Consider the following 26,315-nt stretch of genomic DNA (forward strand, 5'->3'; position numbering starts at 1 on the left):
TGCATTGCGGTATGAGGGCGCTCTCTTTTCAAATTCGATACACAACCAGGAACGACAGTTTTTATCGTACTGTGTACACAGTACAAAATGGCATCTCTCTTTCCCAGCCTGTTTCCTCGGCTGTCGGATCCACTGTGGTTCCGAGTTGATAAGCCATGTGACGACGAAAACGACTTAGCCGAACAAGAGCAAGCTCATTCAGCGTGGCTTCTTACGATATCAGAAAAAGACCACGATCTTATACCAATAGGTAAGACGGCATCAGAGAATTTTGACGACGAAGATGAAGACGATGAGGATGATGATGAAGAAGAAGATAGTGAAGAGGAATCTGAAGATGATCCTGATGACCTTGATGCTGATGAAATGAATGATTATGATCAAGATTCACCAGAAGATGTTGAAATGGATATGGGCAATGAAGCAGACACTGGAGACTCTCCACCCTGGATGATATAATACAACCAACTATGAAATGACAATGGGTTACATTCTAACAAAAAAGCTGACATGGATGATGGAAATTGAAGCAGGATAGACCAATGGTTGGTTGACTCTGACACAAATGTGCCACATCAAAATGCTCTCATTGCAAGAGAACTGGCAAAGAAGATGAAAATATATTTGCACTGCCATTGGTTGCGACACTCATCCAAACCCACATTCCATTAACTGGATCAAGAGGAACATTAACATCATCAAGATAAAAAGCTTGGTGATCAGAAAAGTAAAGTGTGTGTTAGAATGGAAAGAATCTTTAACACAGACATCTCTAATAATCTAAACTTACTATGGGCTATACTATATACATACATGTATATATCCCACTGAGACATTTTGTACCATAACAGACAAGACAAGGTGTCAATGTCATCAGCAGAGTACTTGTATATTCTATAATCTCTCATACTTCAGATATATAAAGCTTAGCTGAGAACTGATGGATTAGGTTATGAACTACATGGTATATAGTCTGGAACCATAACTCCATTTCAAGACACAATAGTCCTTTCACGTTTACAAGGAAAGGTTGGCTACCAAGCTAGATGGTGTTGGGCAGTCTTGGTCAATAATCTCAACCCAAAGTTCATGTACATATATCTAGATGTTAGGATTTAGTCTGTACACAGGGAGTTTACATGTAGGAAACTTCCCTACATCTTTAACATTTTGTGTACCATTACTTGGTTGTTGTGAGAGCATGTGCTAGTATCAACTAATGCTTGACAACATTCTATAAATAGCCAGCCCAACGTGCACATACGCACACAAAATCATCTTGTCAAACATTCTCACTCTCATAAACAAAGCCCAGACTAAATATTTGTTATTTATTTTATTTTATTTTAGTTAAGTGTATGTTTAAAACATTTATAGAACATTTTAACAGAAGAGATGGCCTGTATAGTTGCAGACACAGTATACACAGTACACATTTGCTACCAAAATGGTTAACATTTCTCCATAGTTGATGAGTACAGTTTCTGTAAGGTCAGGTTTGAGTAAGATATATTTCACTGTTGGGTGATCTTTACATAGTCATCTCACAATGTGTGTGCTTAGACAACTCAGTCAATCATATACCATCATGCAAGATTGGATTGAAAGCAAACCACAACTATATACGTGTAAAGTGGTAAATAGCTGACAAGATTAGTCACAGAAACTGTACATTAGTATTTATGTTCTGTAACTGAAAAACATTGTATACTTATACTGTAAGAGAGGCCTGACTTAATAAATAAATTTTACATTACCAGGTTATGATTTCATCCCTATTTGTTAGTAAGATTCTATTTGTGTGTGTGTGTGTGTGTGTGTGTGTGTGTTAGTATGATTCTGTGTCACTGTCTGTTAGTATGATTATATTTGTGATCATAAGATTCTATTTGTTTGTTAGTAAGATTCTATTTGTGTGTGTTTGTTAGTAAGATTCTATTTGTGTTTGTTAGTAAGATTCTGTGTATGTTAGTATGATTCTATTCGTGTGTGTTCATAAGATTCTGTGTGTTTGTTATTATGATTCTATCTGTGTTTGTTCGTAAGATTCTGTTTGTTAGTATGATTCTATTTGTGTGTGTTTGTTAGTACAATTCTATTTGTGTTTGTTAGTAAGATTCTATGTGTGTGTTTGTCAGTAAGATTTTATTTGTGTGTGTTTGTCAGTAAGATTCTATTTGTGTGTGTTTGTCAGTAAGATTCTATTTGTGTGTTTGTTAGTAAGATTCTATGTGTGTGTGTTTGTTAGTAAGATTTTATTTGTGTGTGTTTGTTAGTAAGATTCTATGTGTGTGTTTGTCAGTAAGATTTTATTTGTGTGTGTTTGTCAGCAAGATTCTATTTGTGTGTGTTTGTTAGTATTAAAGACTATTTGTGTGTGTGTGTGTGTGTTTGTTACTAAGATATCTCCAATAATTATGGTTGGATAGATGAAATTTTACTCCCTACACACACTACATATACATTACAAAAAGGCTTGTGAATAAGTCGACCTTCCTGGTCTATTTTGACCCTCAGGCTTGTGAATAAGTCGACCTTCCTGGTCTATTTTGACCCTCAGGTTCTAGCTTGAAATACTATAGCAGCTACTGAAAATGGATAAGTAGATGTATTTCACCAATATTTTTCTTCGTTCAGCGGCTGACCTAAGGGGCCTTAGCGTCTCATAGTGACAACCCTTAGGGCATGAGTCTTTTCCAGTTGAATGAAGAAAAATATTGGAGAATAACATAATTATACTAAGCTTCAACTCATACATCACAACATTCACACAATCCAACATCAATGTCCTTGACACTGTGCTATCAGATCTTACCATACAGAATCTACAGTTGTAAGAAATGACCAGAGACTAACATTTGTGCATTCCAATGTCAGGAAGAAGTTTATTTTGTAAACCATTTATACTCAAGAATAAGTTTTAAAATTACCTTTGAAAACACACTTTGACAACACTATTTATTTCAGGCAAAATACTGAAGTGGTAAAAAAAAGTAACCATGAACCATCTTTTATTTTTTTTCCCTTTTATTTTGAAAAGTGCAAACAATGGTATTTTTAAATACACTTATCTTTGAGGTACACTTCCCAATTATCTATTCATACAAAACATTCTTTGTTCAAATCCACACTTCTTACATGTTGAAATAAGCCGATACCTTGGTCTCCATTTGATTGGCCCACTCATGACCTTTGACCTTTACTTGGACTAGGCTACAAGTCGTGAACTGTTGGCAGTAAATTTTTTGCATTTGAATGGATTTATGGCGAGGCACATTATTTAAAAATGACTTGTTATACTTGCTAAGTCTTGATTATATTCACCCATGTTATGACAGAGTATCTACAAAAGTGACCGTTATTATTTTTTAGCAAATTTAGACTTTAGTGAAAAGAGTACCGATGTAAAAGACTCGTGAGAATCTTTGAAGGCTCAAATAACTAGTAAGTGTAGAAAGTTCAAAGATGGCACACATCATGCAAGCTCCCCGCTAAAAGCACAGTCCAGCAAATTTTTTATACATTTCTTTCGCTCCATCTGTCCTGCAACATGACATTCCTACGTATCACAAACAAGAAATAAGTTACAAATAATCTCATAAATAACTGTTGAAAAATAATTTCATTCATTTAATCTTTGGCTTCTGTTGATGTACTTGGGGATTCCAAAAACTCCCTAAGTTCTCGGTCAATTTCATCTTCTTCCATACTCATATGCGATGGTGTGTGTGATGGTGAGACAAGTATGTTTTGAATGTCAAGATCTGCTGCTGGGTTATCAGGTACAGTTATACCCATGGCATTGTGTACTGCTTGTGTTGAAACAACCCCTCCAGGTCCAGCCTGCAATCAAAACGATACATATATAGTATATTTTAGTGATGTAGTATAACTTAAGGAAGCAAATCAAAAAGCCACTTTGTTAGAAGCAAGGCTTGGATCAGTTAGCAAGGTAGTATTTACTATACAGTGATAAGTGTACTTAAGGGTTTCAGTCCCAGCTTGCATTCCTGCTATCTCATCAGTGGAGACTTAAAGGCCAGGGTTTGAATCCCAGGTTCTCACATTAGTGTTATCTTATCAGTAGAGACATAAGGATTACATAGGATTATTCTTTTGTTCTAGACCAACTTTTTCTATGGTTCTACCAGACGACAGTTTTTAATATCTAGATTTTAATCCTTTTTTCTAAGTGGGCCTTTAATAATTTCTGCTAGGACTATATATCGTAATTATTTCTGCTAGCACTACATACCATAACAATTTCTGCTAGCTCTACATATCTTAATAATTTCTGCTAGCACTACATATCGTAAGATAAGAATGAGTTTAGGGAAATGTCACAAGTATACTGCATACAACAGTATGCTTCACCATCTTGAGAACTCTCACTATAAACTCAAATGAATAAAAGAATCTGGAGAGAACTTGTGATTCAATATGGGACATCTCATTTCATTCTCATATGATGCACCTCATATGGACATGGAGATGTAAACTGATAATCCAACTTACACTTACAACAATTGCAATGCTTATGTTCCTTGCCTTCTCTAGTCTGTTTACTATTTGCATAAGAATGTTGTCATGGTGATGACCTGAAGTCACATAACTAGCCAACATATTGTAAAACAACATAAAGACAGTATACCATAATAATATATACCTGAGACGTAAGTTCTTTAAGTTGCTGCGTTAATTTCTCAGCTATTTCACATTCTTTATCTGATGGTCCTGGATTATATTGTAAATTAGATGGTGGTTTTTTACTCATTCTTTCATTCTGTGTCTTCTCTAAATCTTTGATCATGTCACCAGCTTCATTCAACTTATCTTGTAGCTTCACATTGTCAGCACCACTGCTTTCTTCCTTGGTTGATATTTCTTTCTCTGTTGAGTGAGACAATTTCTATCATATTAAACCTCTATTGGCTAAATAAGCAGTGAGTGGTAGTGCACAGAATAACTAATATCACACTGTCCCTGCCCTTACCTGTGCTTAATGGAACAGTACAGTCTGAAAAAAGTCAAACACTTTGGCAGGTTACTCCCTTTGAAAGATTATCATGCACTTCCCTACAGGCAAATACAAGCTAGGAGGGAAGACATCTACCCTTCAGTAAATAGAGAATTAACTCTAACATTGTGTGTTAAAAACTCAGTAACATTCTATTCAACATGGTCTAAGTACGATAGTACATCACAGTCCTAAATAGTGTGTCATTTGATAAAATGGTTGGAGATTAAAATGCATGGTCTATTAACAATAGATATGAAAATGAATGCATTCAACTTTTAGCTGTGACATTCTGTAGCTGTCATCAAAAAACACATAAGCATGCACTTACACTATGAAATTACCTGTCTGCTGAGTTGAATCAATATAGTACATGATGTAATGGAAAACACAACTTACCCATTGCTGGTAAGAATGACATATCAATACCAATATCAGAAAGTGACTTCAAGGCTTCGAAGTCGATTTCTGGGACTGGTTCTAGTGTACTTTGTTGTTGTTCTTCTTTCACTTGTACAGACTCCTTGTAACCGTCAGTACTACTGCCACTTGTTGTCTTGGATTCTTGACATGTTGATTCCTTGCTACTTGGTTCCTCTTTTATGGACACCTTCTCACTCTATTGTATATACAAGTAAATAAATAGTAAGATTTGAAATCTCAGGTATACAAATTATGTTTCAACAGAGTTTTAGCATCATCATAAACCACAGCCTCTTTTCAGGCACAGTCTAAATTGCACCGTCAAGATTTTATTATGTGTCACAGAAGACAAAAATAAACTCTGGTAAGCAAGAATGGGTCTTAGATACAATAGTTATTGACATGTAATACAATATATAATGCCGGCATACATATCAAGTAGAAAATCATCTGATATATACAAGAGTTTACATCTACCATCCATTCCACACTGATACCATTGTCCACTCATATCATATAGGGTTAGCCTTTCAACACCTTGCATCAAGAGTTTAAAAAAATACACATGCAGTAGTACCAATAGGTAAAAATCACAACTATTTTTCACTAGTACGTAATAATAAAAATAATAAATATATATATTCAGGGTAGATCAATATCTATCATTAACTGTGGGTAGTACAACATGATGTATTTACCTGTTTACTCGTATCTGAACCTATATCTGCCTTGTCTTTATCATTTTCCTTGTCTTCACTGGAATCTGTACTCTTCTTTTTTTCTTCATCTTTTATCTTTTTCTCTTCCTCTTCATGTTTCTATGGTAACGAAAAACAACCACAAAGAACTCTCAGCAAAAATGAATGGTAAGTTTTAACAAACTATCAAAGTTTTTTTAATTTGGCTGATTACTTCTCTGTAAAGGTAGCATCACTTTGTCCACAAAAACAAAATGTGATAAGTAATATATTTCAGAAATATGTTGGTATTTAGAGACTTACATAATTAATAATTAACAAGTCATTGAGAGTGACATAGTCCCCGCTATGATTGGGTTTTAAGGAATTATCACTACTCTGATCACGCAACAACACTTGTGAACCTAAATCAAACAGATTTAGATATGTTGTGTCTGCTTGTTGGACATGGAACATGCCTACAACAATAAAGGATGGGTCGGGTATGGGGGATTGTATCACGACGAAAATGGATATGCACATGTATGTCATAGAACACTGTCCTAATACAAACTTTGAATGAGATCTGTTCAAGCATGTCTGAGTTATGGCTTTGGACATAGAAAAATTGCAAACAAAATGGCTGCCAGGCGGCCATATTAGATCGTATCACAACAACAATGAATATGCACATGTATGTCATAGGACACTGTCCTAATACCAACTTTGAATGAGATCTGTTCAAGCATGTCTGAGTTATGGCTTTGGACATGGAAAATTCGCAAACAAAATGGCTGCCAGGCGGCCATATTGGATCGTATCACGATGAAAATGGATATGCACATGTATGTCATAGAACACTGTGCTAATACCAACTTTGAATGAGATCTGTTCAAGCATGTCTGAGTTATGGCTTTGGACAGGGAAAATTTGCAAACAAAATGGCTGCTTGGCGGCCATATTGGATCGTATCAGGAAACAAATTGACGTGCATATGTATGCTATTGTATGTTGTCCCTGTACCAAGTTTGAAAAAAATCGGTCCAGGCATCTCCAAAAAACGGCTGCGGACGGACGGACGGACGCACAGACGGACAGACGCACGGACAGACGGAACCCAATCCATAAGTCCCCGTCCCTGACTTCGTCCGGCGGGGACTAATAACTACATGGACACATTAAAATAACAAATACACAAGACACAGACCCTATCCCTTTATAAATGATATTTGATGAACCAATTCCTGTAGCCCTTCCTTGCAGTATCTTTTAACCCATGGATACAGTAAGACAACAAAATTTATTTACCTCTTGTATTTTCTTCATAGTTTTGGAATGTTCTCCATCGGTAAGTCTGTCTAATAATCCAGTGGCTAGTGTCATGGCATAGTCACCTGAATCTCTTACAAATGACTGTAGGCTATAAGTTAGAAGAAGATGAATGTAAGGTACCCCCCTATACAATGCAATGCACAAACCAAGTCCAACAAAAAAAACATGGAATTCATACCCTGGTCGTTCTACGTCATGACAACGCATGTCTATGTCACAACAATATGTGTCTATGTCACTAGTTCTGTAGTGTTTGAAATATGAGTCATAACGTTCAAAATTACTTTTCTCAGTTTCTCTTTGGTATAGTTCCGTTATTCTCCAATATTTTTCTTCATTCAGCCACAAATTACTTGGGACCTATGGGTTTTGTCACTATGAGTCACTACACGAGTAGTGACAAAGCCCCCTTAGGTTACCCATATTGGGATCTTAATAATAACTTAGATATACCGGTACAATGGCTGAAAATATGATCACAACTGGAGATAATTTTGTTAAATTTGTAAATGGCACAACTGAAAATTTCTGTGATTTGAACATAAACAGCAACATTGCAGATAAGACTGACGGTAAACTGACTTACAACATTCCTTTCAGTTTTTCTGTGTCTAAATGCAGCACCTATCAAAGCTCAGTAACTCTAAAACTTTAAAAACATGGTAACTTATTTTCAGCCTATTTGTCATTACCATACTAATACTACTAACTACTACTACTAATAATAATAATCTTTATGTATACTGGATAGTTCTTTAAGCATAGACTAGATTAGTTATAGAAACTATTTTCTAGCCTCTCGCCCGCTCTGATACAATTATGCACACATTGTGTATTATATACTTTCAATTGTTATGTATTATTTTTTTGTGATGGGTAAATAAATTACAATTACAATTACAATTACAATTACAATTACATATAAACCCTTGTCTCCCAAGAAGTCCAGTGAGGGCCATCCCTCATGGGTTCAGTGTTAATGCAGGAGGAAACCGGAGTACCCGGGGAAAACCTGCGTTGTTCGGTAGAGTCAAACTGAACGACACTCTTCTTACTTACAGCGTGGTAAATTTTAATTGAACCCTGAATGGGGTTCGAACCCCGACCGCAGTGGTAAGAGGCAAGTAGTTTAACCACTCGGCCACCGACAACCCCAACTAACACTGTGTGATTTGCTTATGTAAATACATCAAACATGGAGAATATATTGGTTCCAAGAATCAATAGGACAGAAAAAATACATGTATAAAATATATATTTTACTGTGTCATACTTCAAATATGTTTTGTTCATCAAAAACACTATCTGATCATGACAGACCTTCATGGAATATTTGTAACTGTAATTATAACTAACATTCACCTTTTAGCATACTGCATTCCTGTTTCATCTTGATAAGTTGTTAGCAGGAGATCTGAGTCTTCTTTACTGATGGTGGCAAAACTAGAATCATAGCTGGGTGCATACGAACCAAATGGACCATACATCAAGTAGGAAACTACAAGTCAAACAAACAGAAATTGTAAGAATTGTATGCTGGTATTTTTTACACACCAATGCAATATCTGTGCAGTATTCTTCATAGAATGTTTTCACAAGCAGGCTAAGAGATGGATAACACTCTGTTTATAGTTGAAAAGGGATGGGATTTTCACAAGCAGGCTAAGAGATAGATAACACTGTGTTTATAGTTGAAAAGGGATGGGATTTTCACAAGCAGGCTAAGAGATAGATAACACTGTGTTTATAGTTGAAAAGGGATGGGAATTTCACAAGCAGGCTAAGAGATAGATAACACTGTCCACAAATTATAGCTGACATGGATGTGATTTTTTTGATAGCAATTTGATATAAAATGAAGAGGCTTGGACTACGACTGTGGGTTTGTTTTCCCTTTTACCTCATTGAGGGTTAACACTGATGTCAATGTGTATACAAGTCATAAATGGGACATTACGTTTATTAATTATCCTTGTACAGTACAGTACATTGTGTCATCTAGTCTTGGTCACAATTGCAATTGCGTGATAAATTCCCACAGCTTGACAAACATCCCTACAAATATTAGACTCACCAGGATTGACTTTATTTCTTTTATCTTCTCTGAAACCGGCAATAGAACTAGAACCAGCTGTTAATTTACCAACCAAAGCACCAAGATTTACTGGATGCACCTCTTCTCCAGTTTCTGTACCATGATCTGGATTTACTACAGCTAATGTTGTTGTACCATCTTTCTCTCGTCGTAAGAAACCAATCTACAATTTGAAAATACACACTTTATTATGAACACATCATAAAATGTTGAGTAGTGGTACTACTACAATGGACTTGATGATAAAACTCATCTAGTCTATCTATCATTCCACATCTATTATACAGGGAATTTGCTGTATACAATGGATGCCAAACACCATATTGTTTGTTGCTATCAAGCAGTGTCATCTTTTATATGACTTTCATGCTACACCTCTACAAGAAGCCTCCCTAAGTGTGTAATTATTGTACATTATCAAAAGCAAAGACAAGAATTGATCACGTGACAAACTCTCACCTTACTGTTAGGACATTGTCTTGATAATTTATCTTTAGCATACTGTGATGACACATAGCTTGTTCTATTATCAACAAACTCTCACCTTACTGTTAGGACATCGTCTTGATAATTTTTCTTTAGCATACTGTGCTGCATACGTAGCTTGTTCTATTATCTCTTCAGCTGTGATACTGTCATCATCTTCGTCATCATCAAATTCCTCCTCAGCATCCTCTTTTCTCTCCTCTACTTCTTCCACACCTTCCATGGGTGTCACTACTTCTTCTTCTTCATTGTCTAGTTTACTGTACAAAGTGAAAGATTGGTTATCATTTTTTATAAAAATATCTCAAGATACAAAGTTTTTGAATATACAGTGGGGAAATATTAAAATGGGAAATCTGGTTTTTTTTGGAGTGTGTTTTGGCAGTGTTCCTTGCTAAATATGGATCTAACACTCAGTGAATATTTCATCTGTTACTCTAAGCCACCAAACATCAAATTCTGGGTCAGACAATACACTTTCAACATGATTTCTTGGGTGTTACCACAGACACACAAACCAGTATCGAGATTTGTTTTTGCACACTCTCAACTACACATATGCAAAGCTGTACATGTGATTTGTTAATTTACCATACTAAGGTGAGATCGTCAAGTCTGTCCTGAGGAAAACTTTCATGAAAATGTTTGACACTGACCAGTATATCACATTTCTCTTCACCAGACACTTACATAGTTTTAGTACTTTTGCTTTTCTTTGGCTTCAGTTCATATTCTCCATTTTCTACAGTATCAATATCTACAGTACTATCCTCTGTTACAATTTCTTCTTTCTTGTGTTTTTTCACTTTAAATGTCAGCTCTAAGTCTTCTTCATCAAAACCTGCAGCACGTTTTAATGGGTTGAGTCGTTCCTGGTAATAGAAAGACAACATTTGATTTGACTTAGGATTGTTCTATCTAATTAGTAAATCTGTATAGTACATTTCAAGGTAATGCATAATGTGATAAAACATAACTTTAGTCAATGTATGTATGTATGTATGTATGTATGTATGTATGTATGTATGTATGTATGTATGTATGTATGTATGTATGTATGTATGTATGTATGTATGTATGCATGCATGCATGTGTGTTATGTTATGTGTTTAAGGGGTCTCTTTATCCTTTTGAATTCAGGATTGTGATTTCTTGCATAACTGCGTCTTACAAGTCAACCCATCGGTAAAAGTATAGAATAAAGACAATGTCAAATACTTGGACAGTTTATAGAAAAATCAACATACCTTACTCATTACTTTGAACCCATAATTAAGTAACTTTTTGGCAGCTTTGTAGTATACTGTATCTTCTCTATTATAGGTCATAGCATTCTGACACATCACTCTCAGATCATTCTGTTGATAACGAAACATAATAATAATCTTTATTTATACTGGATAGTTTTTTAAGCATATAAACACTTGTCACCCAAGAAGTCCAGTGAGGGCCATCCCTCATGATTTAATGTTAATCCAGGAGGAAACCGGAGTACCCGGGGAAAACCTGCGTTGTTCGGTAGAGTCAAACTGAACGACACTCTTCTTACTTACAGCGTGGTAAATTTAATCGAATGGGGTTCGAACCCTGACCACAGTGGTAAGAGACAAGTGGTTTAACCACTCGGCCACCGACAACCCTATGAAACACACATATAGCCAATCAAAACATGAAACACACATACAGCAAATCAAAACATGAAACAAACACTGTCAATCTAACAGAAAACTAAAAATATAAAAAAGTACCTGTAAAATAGACTATATGGATTAATTAGAATATTAAGGAATAAATTAAAATAGAACTAATAAAGTGATTAGTGTAATACTATTACTACTACTAAACAATAAGTCAGCTTCTACATTGAGTTTCTGTTTTAAAACATTCAAATAAATCATTTTCAACAAACATTGAATACTGAAAACCGGAAATTTTTGCTAATAACTTATTTTCACTTATATTTGCTGGCCATCAAAAATACAAAAATAAATAGTAACTAAAATGCCTTCTTATACATGATGTACCAGTCTGGTAATTTGACAGAACCCCAATGATGCACAAGTGCAAGTGTGACATACTTCGGGTATTTGCATGAGTGAATGCAGTGTTCTCTGTGGCAGTATTTTTACAAGCATAGAAAGCACTGCAAGGATAAATGTAAATAATTCTGACTACTCCCACTGGCATTCATGTGGCATGGGGTTCTGTTATTATTACATATATATTTATCAAATTTCCATTAAAATAACACTATGCAATAACACGCTTTTGTGTAGAGCAAACAATCGTGTCCTCATTTGCATATGCAGCTATGCAGTAATGTTTACAGTATTGCCCTACAGTGCGAATACAACTAGTATGCATGCACAGCAGTGCAAGTAATCTCTAGTACATATGTAATAATTAGCAAATATTACTATTTGAGAACTAGTTGAACTTGAAGACTAAAATTGCAAAATTTTCCAGTAGCATAAAATATGTAGGATTTGAGTAGTTGTTAGTCTTACCTTATAATCATCTACACAGTCATATTCACCATGATCTATTTTATGTTGCATTGTACTGAAATCCATTGGCTGTTGTATGATACCAGAATATCCAGGTGCTATCATATCTGTCACTGGCCAGGCAAAGAATTGATTGGGATCTTTCCGTTGTAACTGTCTCTGTAAGTTTTCTAACAACTTCTTGAGAGGTTTTTCTGGATCTGGAATGAAGAATGTTGCTGGGTAAGAAAACAGTGAGTGGGACTCAATAGTTGATGGCTTCCCTTTTCTTCCACTCTGCTTTTTAAAATGAAATGAATATTTTTTACAATAAATATGTGTCTCTTTTTATCTGTTGTTTTCACTTTGTTTGTTACATTTGTCTGCTTCTGACAGTGTTATTTTACACATATTGCAGTAAAGTATCTGTCTATAAGACTGATACAAATTATTTTATCAAGATGAAATTAATTTTTCGGGTAAAAAACAAAATGGCGGATACCTAGCCGTACCAATGTAACCTTCACCCACCCAATAAATACATAAATAAATAAATAAATAAATACAAAGACATACTAAAATCAATGTTGGTAAAATGCAACAATTATAAACTAATATTGTGTCTAGCATCCAACTCAACATAATAATGTAGCATCTGACATATCAAATGTTTGAAATTGTACACCGCACAGAGGTTTGATTCTGTGAGTAAAATTCACCCTTTGTTTTTACCACAGGCTGCCTATGCTTTTACCTGTATTTCCATCCAAAATTGACCAGAGAGGATAATGTATTGACTTTATCAACCTCTCCTCCATTACAGAGTTCTGAAATCGGTCCTAAAATACTTTGATATGACCAAAATGCTTTATGTTTATGGAATACTATTCATATAATCAGTTTACAAGACACATCTACCTTTCTCTTTACCCCTACATATCCGTGACGGTTGAAGTCTTCTTTCTGGTTTAGGTAAAATAAAAGTGGCCTTTGGAAGAGGTGCTGGTGGTTCTTCTATTAAATATTCCTCCATTTCAACCTCTCTTTCTCGTTTTCTGCTGGATTTCTCCTGAGTATACAAAAATAGTATATACACATATGTGTTTATGTATCAATCATAAAGTACAGAGAGAGAGAGAGAGAGAGAGAGAGAGAGAGAGAGAGAGAGAGAGAGAGAGAGAGAGAGAGAGAGAGAGAGAGAGAGAAGAGAGATAGAGAGAGAGTGAGAGAGAGAGAGAGAGAGAGAGAGAGAGAGAGAGAGAGAGAGAGAGAGAGAGAGAGAGAGAGAGAGAGAGAGAGAGAGAGAGAGAGAGAGAGAGAGAGAGAGAGAGAGAGAGAGAGAGAGAGAGAGAGAGAGAGAGAGAGAGAGAGAGGGGAGGCAGTGGGGGAAAACATAAAGTGTGCATATGTGCATGTGTGTAAGAAATTGAGAGTGATGTCATGATTGTATGATATGTAACTGAAAGTGAACATTCTTTGTTCAAAACATTCTGCTCACGATTAACACATGGGATGTCACTATTCTGTTAACAAGTTACACATTTGTAGCATGTGATGTACCTGCTAACAGACCCCTGTTAAACTATAAATTAGTCATGGTCCTCGATAGAGGGACTGTAAATTTATAGTATTTAGAAAACAATAATTTTGGTGTACATTATATCACATGATTCTCATCACCAAAATCATATAAGATGAACAAAAAAACATTTGTATCTCCAGTAGATTGTATGTCATACAATCATTATCTGATGATCAAAAGGGGTTTTTTACCTGGGATTTCCAAAACAATTCATGGTTCAATATATGAAACTGTAATGCATTTGTTTCATTCCATTTTCCTCTTTGGGTTTCAAAAAAGTTAGCAGGTGGTTAGAATATGGTAATTCTAATGTTATATCAACAACCAACCATACACACAAAAATCTACTTACCTTTTTATCATGATGCCTATGTCTGTCATGTGACTTCTTCTTCTTCTTTTTCTTAGAACTTTTATGATGGTGTTCTTTGGTAGGATTTTCATACAAAGGTGTTTCAATATATTTCTTCTCATGACTAAAATCGAGATCACGGTCTTGTCCAGAAACTTTTAGTAGTACCAGCTTTAAAGGTTTCTCTGTTTCAAGGATAAATATATATCAAGTAATACGCATATGTGCATAGTGGACTAAATAATAACAATCAGTTTTATCACATTGAGACTCCAAGGCCTTCAATAGGATAGCTGACAACAAACTGAAGAGAAGACCACATCTCATCAAGTACTGTAATTTTCAAATCTAGGCTAAAGACCTACTTTTTTGAGAGAGCATATTTAAGTGACACTTTTGTAAAGTGCCAGTGAACATTTTAAATGGATACCAGGTGCTATATAAATTTGTTATCATATCATATCTAATATCAACTGACTTGACATGCCATTGATCACACACGATAACTTGTTGTGACCCACTGAAATGTGAAAATTTCATATCCCTTATTGTATCACTGTGCTAACTCACAACAAAACATAGTTTCCATTATTTTGACCTAAAGAATTGTTTTTGTTATTCATCAGAGGACACAATGACATCCTAAATATTCTTATTGATACTGAAATGGAATTTTTGCTATTATTCTAAAAAGTTATGACTAACTAATATTAGGTGTCGAAATGTAAACAACCTCATCTGTTTCTGTATCGCTGATTACTGAGACTTATTAAAACTTAGTCATTCTCATCATGCACAGTGACATGAAGTCTTTTCAATTGACCCTCCACAATCAGGACTGTGTAGGATACATATAAACAAATTTGACTACTTTCTTTGGTATTTCTGACAGAGTTAACTGTTAGGTCAATTTCTTGAATTTCACATTTGTACTTATAAGTTAATTACTATTTAGTATTATAGTTATACAATATCCCAAGAGTACAGATGGGAGTGACATTTAGGTGCAAGGGTTTCTCACAAAACCTTTGATTTATGACCACTTTATGTAAGATATCGATACAAATGTTGATCTAACAAAAGTTTTAGACCAAAAATACATTACTGCTAATTATATTTCAAGTCTTTGGAGATGAACTGAAAGTAAAAACCCGGAAATGAAAAGCCAAGTATCGATATCAATTCGAAATCGATCGATCTGATCACAAAGATTAAACCCGATCGATGCGTGTGCAATCAAAGATACATGGAACCTTTAAAAACAAATATACTGAACTAGTGATTATGAGCCATAGATGGTGTTGCTCGTGATGGGCGCCGGGGATGGGCGTTGGAAGCAATGTGTTATGATAAATAGGTAATATCATAACAAAGAAAACGTCGATTGAACTCACCTTCATGGGACCTTTTCTCGGATTTGTGATGTTTTTTGTGCTTCTTACCCATATTAATTGTAAGATTAATGACAATTTTGATATAATAACGCTAAAATATTTTCAATTGACTCGAATAACAAGGATTTTGGACAAAAATTAGCGATGAAGCACTTCACACACAGCTTTCCCTGCAAGTCGCCATCTTGTTTTAATAGCCGCACAAAAATTATCATTAGTTACACAAAATTTTGAAATCATACTTTTTCTCATACACGAAAACACGCATGATTGCTTAAATTTTCGAATGTTTCTCTTATCATATCGCCACATGATAACTGAATATTTCAGAAAAACTTATAAGAATCTGAACTCGCATGAATTTATTTGTGAAGGATTTGGCATAAATTGTAATGTTACATGTTCAGTAACATAAGGAATATTTTGATTTTCTTACCCACAATGCAATGTTCGGTTTCCCCCAGATGGCGGATTGTTCAAAATTTTGATCGACTGCTGTACTTCATGTACTACACTTTACTGGTACAAAAGTTACTAAGCTTGCCTTGGTGTAGCAGTTGTGTATGGGCAATGATTTCGAATTTGACACACTAGTTTTATCTCAATTGTCCATTGCATTGACGATTTCATTGAAAGTGTACTAGGAAGTTGTCAATATTTAAGATCCGTGGCCACATCATCTTTGATCTCGTAGTGTACTGAATGCAGGTACATGGTAGTGTGCCATCGTTGTAATATTGTGCCCGCATTTTTGTTATGGATCAAGTTGGTGATATTGGCAATGCTCTTCCTGACCCTCTTGAGTTGTGCATTCATGTAGAAGTTTGTCAAAATCCATACAGGTAGGCTATATAATATTTAAGGATTATTGAGCGCTAATTTTGATCAGCAAAGTGTTTACAAAATTACATAATTAATTATAATATATTGATTTCGTAAAACATTTTGAATCAAAAGTGTCTTGTCTGTACTGACTACTGTCACCAAATGTTTATCAATTAATGGTCATTTCATTTACATTGCTTATATTGTAAAATATATTTTTTTCAGAATGCTCAATCTTAATTAACAAAGATATAAATCATGTACAACTTTAATGACTTCTGACATTTTCCAGTGTAGCTAGATAATTAACCAAATATTCAAAGACAGTTGATTTTGTCTCAAAATTACTCAACAAAACAACACATAAATATATAATATGTTTGAAGAGTTACATATGTACAAACCATATTGTCTTTAATGTACACTCGCTGGTATAAATCATCATCCTAACAGCAGAAATGGGAGGGAAGGTTGTTTGATTTCATCATTTGTCACACAGCAACTCGTAATCTTGCCTGGATATTAAAGTGAATTTATACCAGTGAATACTATTACTAATACAAATAATGTTGCTATGAATCAGTGTATTTTATATGTATTCTCATTTTTTTCGTTTGCTGCTGGTCAAATTATAAAAAGTGGGTGTCATAACACATTGTATATGCAGTAAGGCATTGTGGGAAACAAAATCTGTTCATCACAAGAATTTGATATGCCTTAGTTGACTCAGTGGCATATCAAATTCACTGAGACAGAACACTCATTTGAATACATTATGTGCAAAATAAGAGAATAAAAGTACTATTAAAGATATGATTTTCTATTTTCTATTATTGTGCTTTTGATAGATTTATATTGTTTTTCTCTTTTCATTTCTTTAATCTCAGCACCTTAGGAAAGGATATAATCAAGAGTCATGTAACACAATTACTACATAGACATCAAGAATCATTTGGTGATGTCCTGATTACACAGTTTGATGACGCTGTGCTAAATGAACATGTCAAATCAGTCGCAATATTTGACACTGATCTCAATAAACCAGACAGACAGGTATGCATAGCTATAATATCGTACTCATGATGTAAGAAATATTTCTAATGAAAGAAAAGTAAGGACTGTAATGTATTCATAGTTAATGGTTATGATAATTATTGTGTTTTGTGAATCAAGAAAAATGGTGCAATTTGGTGAACTGAAACAAAAGAAAAGAAAATGCCTTCCAAATTTGACACTTTTTTGTACTAAACAATAGCATAACTTATTGAATATCCTCATGTATGGTACATCATTTTACTGGCATATTGCCAGTTGTTGTGATGCCATGGTTTAATGAGAAATATTTTATAATATATTGTAAGTATTACTCTCAATAAACTAGATGTGTACTTAGTCAGTAGTCATAGTAAATGTACTCAGTTAACTTAACCATGGCAATCAGTTGAATGCATGTTATTGTTCTATTGCTATCTGTATTGTGTTTTCTTTATACATCTATAGGTGGTTGATTTGTGTACGGCTAAACTCTGCCTACATGTATTTCAATTACAAGGAGAAGGTTCAGCAGCAGAGGAGATTGATGATGATGATGATATATCAGCTGCTAACCACTGGGTATTACCATCAGGTACAGCTACTGGTCATTATATGTATACTGTTTGTGTCTGTATGTCTGTGTATCTGTGTCCATATGTGTGTCTGTGTCTGTCTGTGTCTGTGTCTGTGTCTCTGTCTCTGTCTGTGTCTGTGCATGTGTGTCTGTGTCTGTGCATGTCTGTCAGTCTGTCTGTCTGTGCATGTGTCGGTGTCTGCCTGTGTGTGTATGTATGTGTGTGTGTATGTGTGTCTGTGTGATAGCTAACAACTACACTTAGTCTACTACTTACCCTCCAAATTATGTTTATATAATGACTATCAACTATTTCCCCTATCTTATGCTCTTCATCCAACCTATTTGAGTGTCGTTCTCCCCAATCCATCCAGTTCTTTCTCATACATTTTGAAATATTTAGATTACAATTCCTGACAAAAAGAATGTTTAACTGTAAAAGATTTACCATGATATGCAGCAAAGTGAATTAGTTATTACTGTTATGTTTAAAAGTTAATCTTTGTGAAGAAATGATGAAACCACAAATGAATTTGTGCATTTCTTTTGTTGTTGATGATTATGTTTGTTTTTTACATAGAACTTCCATTGACTTTGGAAGAATAACAACTAAGCGTAATGATGATATGTTTGTTTTTACAGAGGATTTTCATGGACTTTGGGAGAATCTAATATTTGATTCTAATGTGAAAGGAGAACTTCTACAGTATGCTGAAACAACATTGTTATTTTCTGACAAGAAAGTAGATTGTAATGTAATATCTTGGAATAGAGTTATTCTATTACATGGACCCCCTGGTACTGGTAAAACATCACTAAGTAAAGCATTGGCACAAAAATTATGTATACGCCTCTCTGACAGGTAGGAGTTATACATATATAATACATATATCATTTTTGTCTTTGTACTATTGTTTATTTGATTTTTATATGGAAGGTTCATTTTCAAGCTTGAAGGACACTGAACCTAGCTTATATGTTGTGTACCCTTAGCTACCAAAAGAAAACTTAGAAGTCACTGAATAGAGTGTCAATCTCTGCCAACACTGAGTTCTGATAAGCCAGTTATACTATTCAAAAACCAAACAAGGGTGCCCTCAAGGGTTCATGCTCTATAGCTTTTGTTAGTGCATTACATGTAATGCCATGGCCTTTTGGTAAGTAGACTTCGCTAAAATGTACATGTACCCATGATGATATTAATCAGATCTCTATCAAAATCTAATCAACTGGTCCTTGTGTTATAGACATCTAAATCTGCAGGTGTGCTAGTTCACTGTAAGGAGACTGCAGTATATTCCATCTCTCAGCTGACTTCTCATCTTTATGGACAATGTGCATCGTGAAGAGGATAATACAACCAGTGACAGGCAAGCATTTACAAGCAGAACCCGTCACAAACAGAGAAAGTAAATAAATGAAATGGATTTATAACTCTTGGCACAGCATGTTGGAAATACAGAGATAGTGTATACATTTCATAGTTTGATGAGAACAGTTTTATGGACTTTCCACATGTACATGAAATGCCAGGGGAACTTAAAATTGTCTGTAAATGTGACCTATTGTGTAAAGAGGCTAGAAAATTGTTCTTATCAAACCCTGAAATGCAATACACAGTCTCTGTACTTCCAACACGCTGAGCCAAGTGTTAGTAATCCAATTAATTTGTTTACGTTCCCTGTTTGTAACAAGTTCCACTTGTAAATGCTTGCATGTCACTGGTTGTATGTCCAAATCTACAGTGACTGAACAGAACTATTGTTAACACTCTTATCAAAGCTGATAATGTGATAAAGTCACTATGGTTTCATTTGTGTTTTTCACAGGTATAGCTATGGACAACTTATAGAAATCAACAGCCACAGTTTATTTTCCAAATGGTTTTCAGAGGTAAGGAAAAAAAACCAAGGAATTCTTCCCTACCCTGTAATAATATTTATTGAATTATGTATAATAATTTACTATCAGTGTCTTTTTGAATTCTTTCAAATGTCATTGATATGAAATCAAATCAGTTATTATTTTCAAGTTTCATTCTCATTATTCCATATCATTTTGTATTCATTTCAGAGTGGAAAACTAGTGATGAAAATGTTTAAAAAGATCCAAGATTTGATAGATAACCAAGATTCCTTGGTTTGTGTTCTTATTGATGAGGTGAGGGACAATTAATTTATAATGATATTATACGTTGTTGGTTTATATCCCCTCTACTCCTTCCAGGTTCCTTTCTGTTGTATTTTTTTCAAATAAAGGAAACTTAGAATTGATATCATACATAGACATGATATGTGTAGTCATTTGAGATCATATGTTGGTGGTTTATATCTCCTCTCCTTAGTTCCTTTGTTTTATATTTTAAAAGAAGACAAGAATTGAGATATATTGTAATATTAAATACATACACATATGTAATCATAAAAGACCATACATTACTGGTTTATGTCCCCTCTACTCCTTGTTTCCTTTGTTTTATATTTAAAAAAAGAATTGATATATATATACACATAATAGTTATTAGAAACCATACACAATTGTTTTTTTTTATTTGTATTACATAGGTTGAGAGTTTAACCTCAGCCAGGAAGAGTGCATTGAATGGTACAGAGCCATCGGATGCTATCCGAGTAGTAAATGCACTGTTGACACAAATTGATCAAATCAAAAAGTAAGTCAGACTTTCTGCTCTGAAAATCATTATTTTCTATTACAGAACAATATAGTTATTTTAGAATGGTAAATTGGAAACTAATGTGATGTTTCGATCCATCTACTACAGACCTTGATCATGCAATGATTTGATTATTCAGCGTTAATGTTTCTCTCTGAACTGGTGGAATAATTGTTTTTTAGCTGTACAGTTAAATTTGTTTCATCAAACAAATTTGAAATCTTAAGGTATGAATTAACTTATACACAACCAGAATACTTACATGTAATACATTGATAATTTCTGTTAATTGACAGACACCCCAATGTGATCATCCTTACAACATCCAATGTAACTGGTGCGATAGATCTAGCTTTTGTTGACAGAGCTGATATCAAACAGTTTATTGGAATGCCTTCTCCAGCTGCAGTCTTCAAAATCTATCATTCATGCCTCAATGAACTCATGAGAGTAAGTACAATATATATAAAGTAAGAAAGTATTTTAATTCTCCATATTTAATTTGGGTTATATTTCATACTTTGATTGTTATGCCAGATGAAACACTGCAAAATTATCAATACAATGTCAAGTACTTCTTTGGTGAAAATGTAATGAATGCCTCAAGTACTTACCATATTTTAACACAAACTGTATCATCTTCATCAAGAATTTAATGAAATATTCTAACTTTAGTAGGTAGAGTAAGGTTACTGCACCTATCACATCTATGAATTTATTGTTTAAACTCCTGCCATTGCTCTTTGAACCCATACATGTAACTAAATGTTGCAATGCAAGGCAGTGACTATTTATTACTTGGTTGATTCAGACATAGGGAATATTTGTCAATGTGAGTATTCCCTAAAGGCTGGTTTTTTAAATGAGTGACTATAAACAAGAGTGCCCACAATGCCACTTTTCAAGGCCCAATGTTGGTGTTATGAAGTCAAGTTGATCTGCCTATTTCCAAGGACATCCACCTCAAAAAGACTGAATTGCTGATAAAAAATGTAATTTTAGTAGCTACATCTTTTCATCAACAAAGTGATACCACAGTTGTTTAAGGAAAATAAATTCTAAATAATTTAACATTGTTCAGATCTGTAACTTAACATGCAATCAAAATAGTATTCATCATGATCAATTTTTCATTTCTGATTGCCTTCTACAGACTGGTATTATAAGTCCAGCACAACAGTTAATGGATATGAGGGGACTGGAAGTGATGCGATTTATTGAAAATGATGCTACAAGACTTAGTCTTAAACTCAGGGAAATTGCCATGTAAGTCTATAATACAAGACTTAGTCTTAAACTCAGGGAAATTGCCATGTAAGTCTATAATACAAGACTTAGTCTTAAATTCAGGGAAATTGCCATGTAAGTCTATAATACAAGACTTAGTCTTAAATTCAGGGAAATTGCCATGTAAGTCTATAATACAAGACTTAGTCTTAAATTCAGGGAAATTGCCATGTAAGTCTATAATACAAGACTTAGTCTTAAACTCAGGGAAATTGCCATGTAAGTCTATAATACAAGACTTAGTCTTAAATTCAGGGAAATTGCCATGTAAGTCTATAATACAAGACTTAGTCTTAAATTCAGGGAAATTGCCATGTAAGTCTATAATACAAGACTTAGTCTTGCGATGTAAGTCAATCACTGTCACACCATAGACCTTCCAACCTCCATTGAGTGGAGGGTCTATGGTCACACCTTACACTTTAACAAATCATGCCAGTCTGACAACATGTAATACTGATATACAATCCTTGTATGTAAAGTGAAAGAAGTTGATGCAAAGTCATTATGACTTCTTGGTCAAAGTTGTCTCTGTAATGCCTAGCCTGTCTATAATCATTAGTTCCAATCTGTCAGACTGAGTATGTTCTATTTGACCCACTCCACACCAGTACTGATTGTTTCCACTGATAAGTAATTACGGTATATAGTGAATGTTTACAGTGAAATAGTTCGGTTATAACAATATTAGGAGAAAAATACTGGATGTACAGATGAAGAGGAATAGTAACAAAGAATCTCTAAAAGGGATATGATAATATACTTAATTTATTAGAAATAGTTGACATGAATACTTATAAGCAGTGACAGGTGTTGACTAAGAATATTGAAGTACTGTAGAGAAAATAGCAAGGGTTAAAAAAATATACAACACTAGATTACAAGTAAAGACCTCTAGCTAGATGACAATAAAGCGTAAATGCTGCAATGAAGAAGGTGAAATGTTTCTCCTTCGGAAAGGTTTTGTCTACTTTAGTATATAATCATTTGCAAGCCTTGTATGGCATCATGTGTTGGTTTGTACTGCACTGTACTGTACTGTACTGTACTGTACTTTACTGTACTGTACTGTACCACACCATTCAGTGATGAGTACACAGTAGATGAATTATTTATATGATTATTCTTTCATACTATGATGGTATGTATGTGTGTATGGCCATTTATTAGAATGGCAGACTTGTTTGTTAAAGGAATTCCAAAACTCCTAAATCTCTCTTTCTTTGGTTTGGTTTGCTTTGATTTCAGTAACAGTTATGGTCTCAGTGGTAGAACACTCAGGAAATTACCATTTTTGGCACATGCAATGTACTTACAGGTAAGACTTTGTTGTGATTATCATTTTTGGCACATGCAATGTACTTACAGGTAAGAGTTTGTTGTGATTATCATTTTTGGCACATGCAATGTACTTACAGGTAAGAGTTTGTTGTGATTATCATTTTTGGCACATGCAATGTACTTACAGGTAAGAGTTTGTTGTGATTATCATTCACTGATACCTAAATTTACAGTATTTAAACATTACTAGGAACAGAATTAGAGTAGAAAATCAGTCAAGTAGAATGTTGTATTTGGTAAGGAAAGATTTTAATCTTGACCCACCCAGAATTCTCAATCACAGGCATGGGAAGAATATATGTGCTTCCATGATAAACATACTTTGTTTTCTTTGTTCACCATACCAGTACTATTCGCCAATATTTTTCTTTGTTCAGCCAAGGAAAATACAAGTGACCTAAGGAGCCTTGTCACTATGAGTCACTAGATGAGTTGTGACAAACCCATAGGTCATGAATATTTTGCTGTTGAATGAAGACAAATATTGGGGGATAATTAATATATCTCTTCAAGCACAAATCATGAATAATCGGCAGAAATAATGATTGATTGGACCATTTAGACTCATATTTTGAGTACTGCAGAACCAGTGATGTCATGATGGTATATAATCCATATTTTCTGTTCAAAGACAATAACTTGTCTTGTGCATGGTAAAATGAATATTATTCTTAATTATGTCTCTACAATAAATATACTCACCATATGACATTGATATCTATTTCAGAGTTCATCGACAACACTAGAAGATTTCCTACTAGCGTTATCCCATGTAGTAAAGAGACAATTCCAAGAAAGAGAGCACTTAGAAGAACCCAAGTAGAAGACTTTACAAAAACACATAGTGTTATATGACCACTGCCAACAGTTAGATATTATTCCCCAATAACTTTCTTCATTCAGCCAATGAAAATATGTGTAACCTAAGAGGCTTTGATTATGAGTCAAAAGACAATGAAACCCTTATGTCATGAGTATTTTTAAAATGAATCAAGAAAAATTATCAGGGAATAACACTCATACCTACACAACCATAATTTATGAAAAATCAGGAAAAATAATGTCATCATTATGTTTGGATAAAATGATATATTTCTAGCATTTCAGAACCAATGACTTAGATTCAAGTTGTCATAACATAAAACAACCAGGGTTCCAATGCATTCAAACTGGTTTGTGTGTGGTACAATATATTTTATTGCCTATGCCAATAATTACTGGTAGCTGAGTACCATGGAGTCATGATGGGTGAATGGTTAGCGTGACCGGCTTGGAATCTACAGGTTGCAGGTTCGAGCCCTGTCGCTGCCTGCTGTTTGTTTCTGAGTGGCTAAAGATTATATCACACCACATCACATCATATCATGTTATCATATCATATATCACATACCAGATACCATTATATCATATCACGTCACATTAGTCCTAGCTTTAATAAAAGTGTGCTTCTTTTACAGTTAGTTAGTCTACTCTTTGACTGTCTTGTCCTAATATTGTAATCCTTTCAATTTGTAAGATCACTGCCTTTGACACAAAAATGAATTTTTCACCATGATCACAACTTTGATGCACTACGCCACTACCCTGTCAAATATGATGTGATTAGAGAAGACAATGACATGTCCATAAAAACACAGAACAGAACAGAACAAGACATTTACATTCATTATATTGACAATCCTTGAAATTTGAATTTACTAAAAGACTGTGTGCATAGACTTACCAACAGTCCTGGTAATTGTACATCCCTACTATGAAAAAATTAACTATTTGAAATTAACCCTAGATTTTGTACTTCAGTGTTCAGTTACTAAATCTTGATACTATAAAACTACCAGTTTCTTATTAGTCTATCTGCTAGACCTCGGATGTTCTTCCGATACAATACGACACACGACCGAAACATCGCTATCAAGGAAGCCCTCACTGCAAACTTCGTTCGCTTATAGTATTGAAAGAAAGCCCGAATGTCTAGCAGCAAGACTAGTTTCTTATGTGACAATGGTAGTTTGTCTATGCATGCCATTTTAGTATTTATAAAAGTCATGGTTTGTACCATTAAATTATAGACCCTACTAAAAACGTTTTATGATTAAATCAACTCTGGTTCCCCATTTTTAATGCGCTATATTGCAGTTATCAGAAAGATAAAACATTTCCTGGTGTGGCCGCTAGGAGTGCTGTTTGCAAGGTGTTTTGGAGCCATGAGTGAGGGTCAGAATAATTGAGTATTGAAGCATACAGACAGCAGACACAAAGTAACCACTCATTCTCCCTGTTTTATTAGCAACTACCAGTAATTGAAACATGCCTTACCACTACCGTAATGCTCTCACAAATTTTGTTCACAGCTTCATGCATTGCCATACAGTCAGTGGACATGACCAAAGTTTTGGCCTTCACTTTGCCAAATCTGGTATGCCCTTTTGTGGTCCTTACATGTGAAATGGCCAGAATTTCAGTAACTGGTATATTGTGTATTAGATCTTAGCAATTGGTACAGAGTTTTAAAAAAAATCAGTTGTAATTGAGTACAAAAATGGCTTGAATTGTCAACTAATTTCATACCTTAGTGAGCTTTTTCTCTTAATGGAACCATAAAAATTCCATAAAATAAAAAAACAGCATGTTCTAAAAATATGACATTCCAGATGGTGAATCATCTTTATATTTCTTTTGAAACCATTTTGAATCTAACTGCAGAAAGTTTAGTATAGGTTACCTACACTCTCACC

At 34.5% G+C, this 26,315-nt stretch overlaps 3 protein-coding genes across 3 annotated transcripts; 2 read left to right on the forward strand and 1 right to left on the reverse strand.

Moving 5' to 3' along the window:
* Window positions 1-87: 87 nt before the first annotated feature.
* On the forward strand, window positions 88-1,280 carry LOC144437675 (anaphase-promoting complex subunit 15A-like). The gene has a single exon (XM_078126680.1). The coding sequence runs from the start codon at window positions 88-90 to the stop codon at window positions 457-459; it is 372 nt and encodes a 123-aa protein (XP_077982806.1). The 3' UTR covers window positions 460-1,280.
* Window positions 1,281-2,952: 1,672 nt separating this feature from the next.
* Window positions 2,953-16,009, reverse strand: LOC144437588 (bromodomain-containing protein 7-like). The gene is made up of 14 exons (XM_078126556.1): window positions 15,845-16,009; window positions 14,451-14,635; window positions 13,435-13,585; window positions 12,538-12,737; window positions 11,278-11,388; window positions 10,721-10,902; window positions 10,089-10,290; window positions 9,524-9,707; window positions 8,812-8,947; window positions 7,426-7,537; window positions 6,139-6,258; window positions 5,417-5,636; window positions 4,667-4,890; window positions 2,953-3,843 (listed from the first exon to the last, which is right to left on the reverse strand). Exons 1-14 carry the CDS (start codon window positions 15,894-15,896, stop codon window positions 3,631-3,633), a joined length of 2,292 nt encoding a protein of 763 aa, XP_077982682.1. The 5' UTR covers window positions 15,897-16,009; the 3' UTR covers window positions 2,953-3,630.
* A 591-nt stretch (window positions 16,010-16,600) lies between these two features.
* On the forward strand, window positions 16,601-24,403 carry LOC144437340 (pachytene checkpoint protein 2 homolog). Its single transcript, XM_078126265.1, has 11 exons — window positions 16,601-16,686; window positions 17,557-17,722; window positions 18,170-18,296; window positions 18,921-19,140; window positions 20,108-20,171; window positions 20,352-20,438; window positions 20,843-20,949; window positions 21,249-21,402; window positions 22,106-22,218; window positions 23,488-23,557; window positions 24,308-24,403. Exons 1-11 carry the CDS (start codon window positions 16,601-16,603, stop codon window positions 24,401-24,403), a joined length of 1,290 nt encoding a protein of 429 aa, XP_077982391.1.
* Window positions 24,404-26,315: the final 1,912 nt, after the last annotated feature.

Source organism: Glandiceps talaboti, chromosome 7, assembly GCF_964340395.1.
Source record: "Glandiceps talaboti chromosome 7, keGlaTala1.1, whole genome shotgun sequence".
Lineage (NCBI taxonomy): Eukaryota > Metazoa > Hemichordata > Enteropneusta > Spengelidae > Glandiceps > Glandiceps talaboti.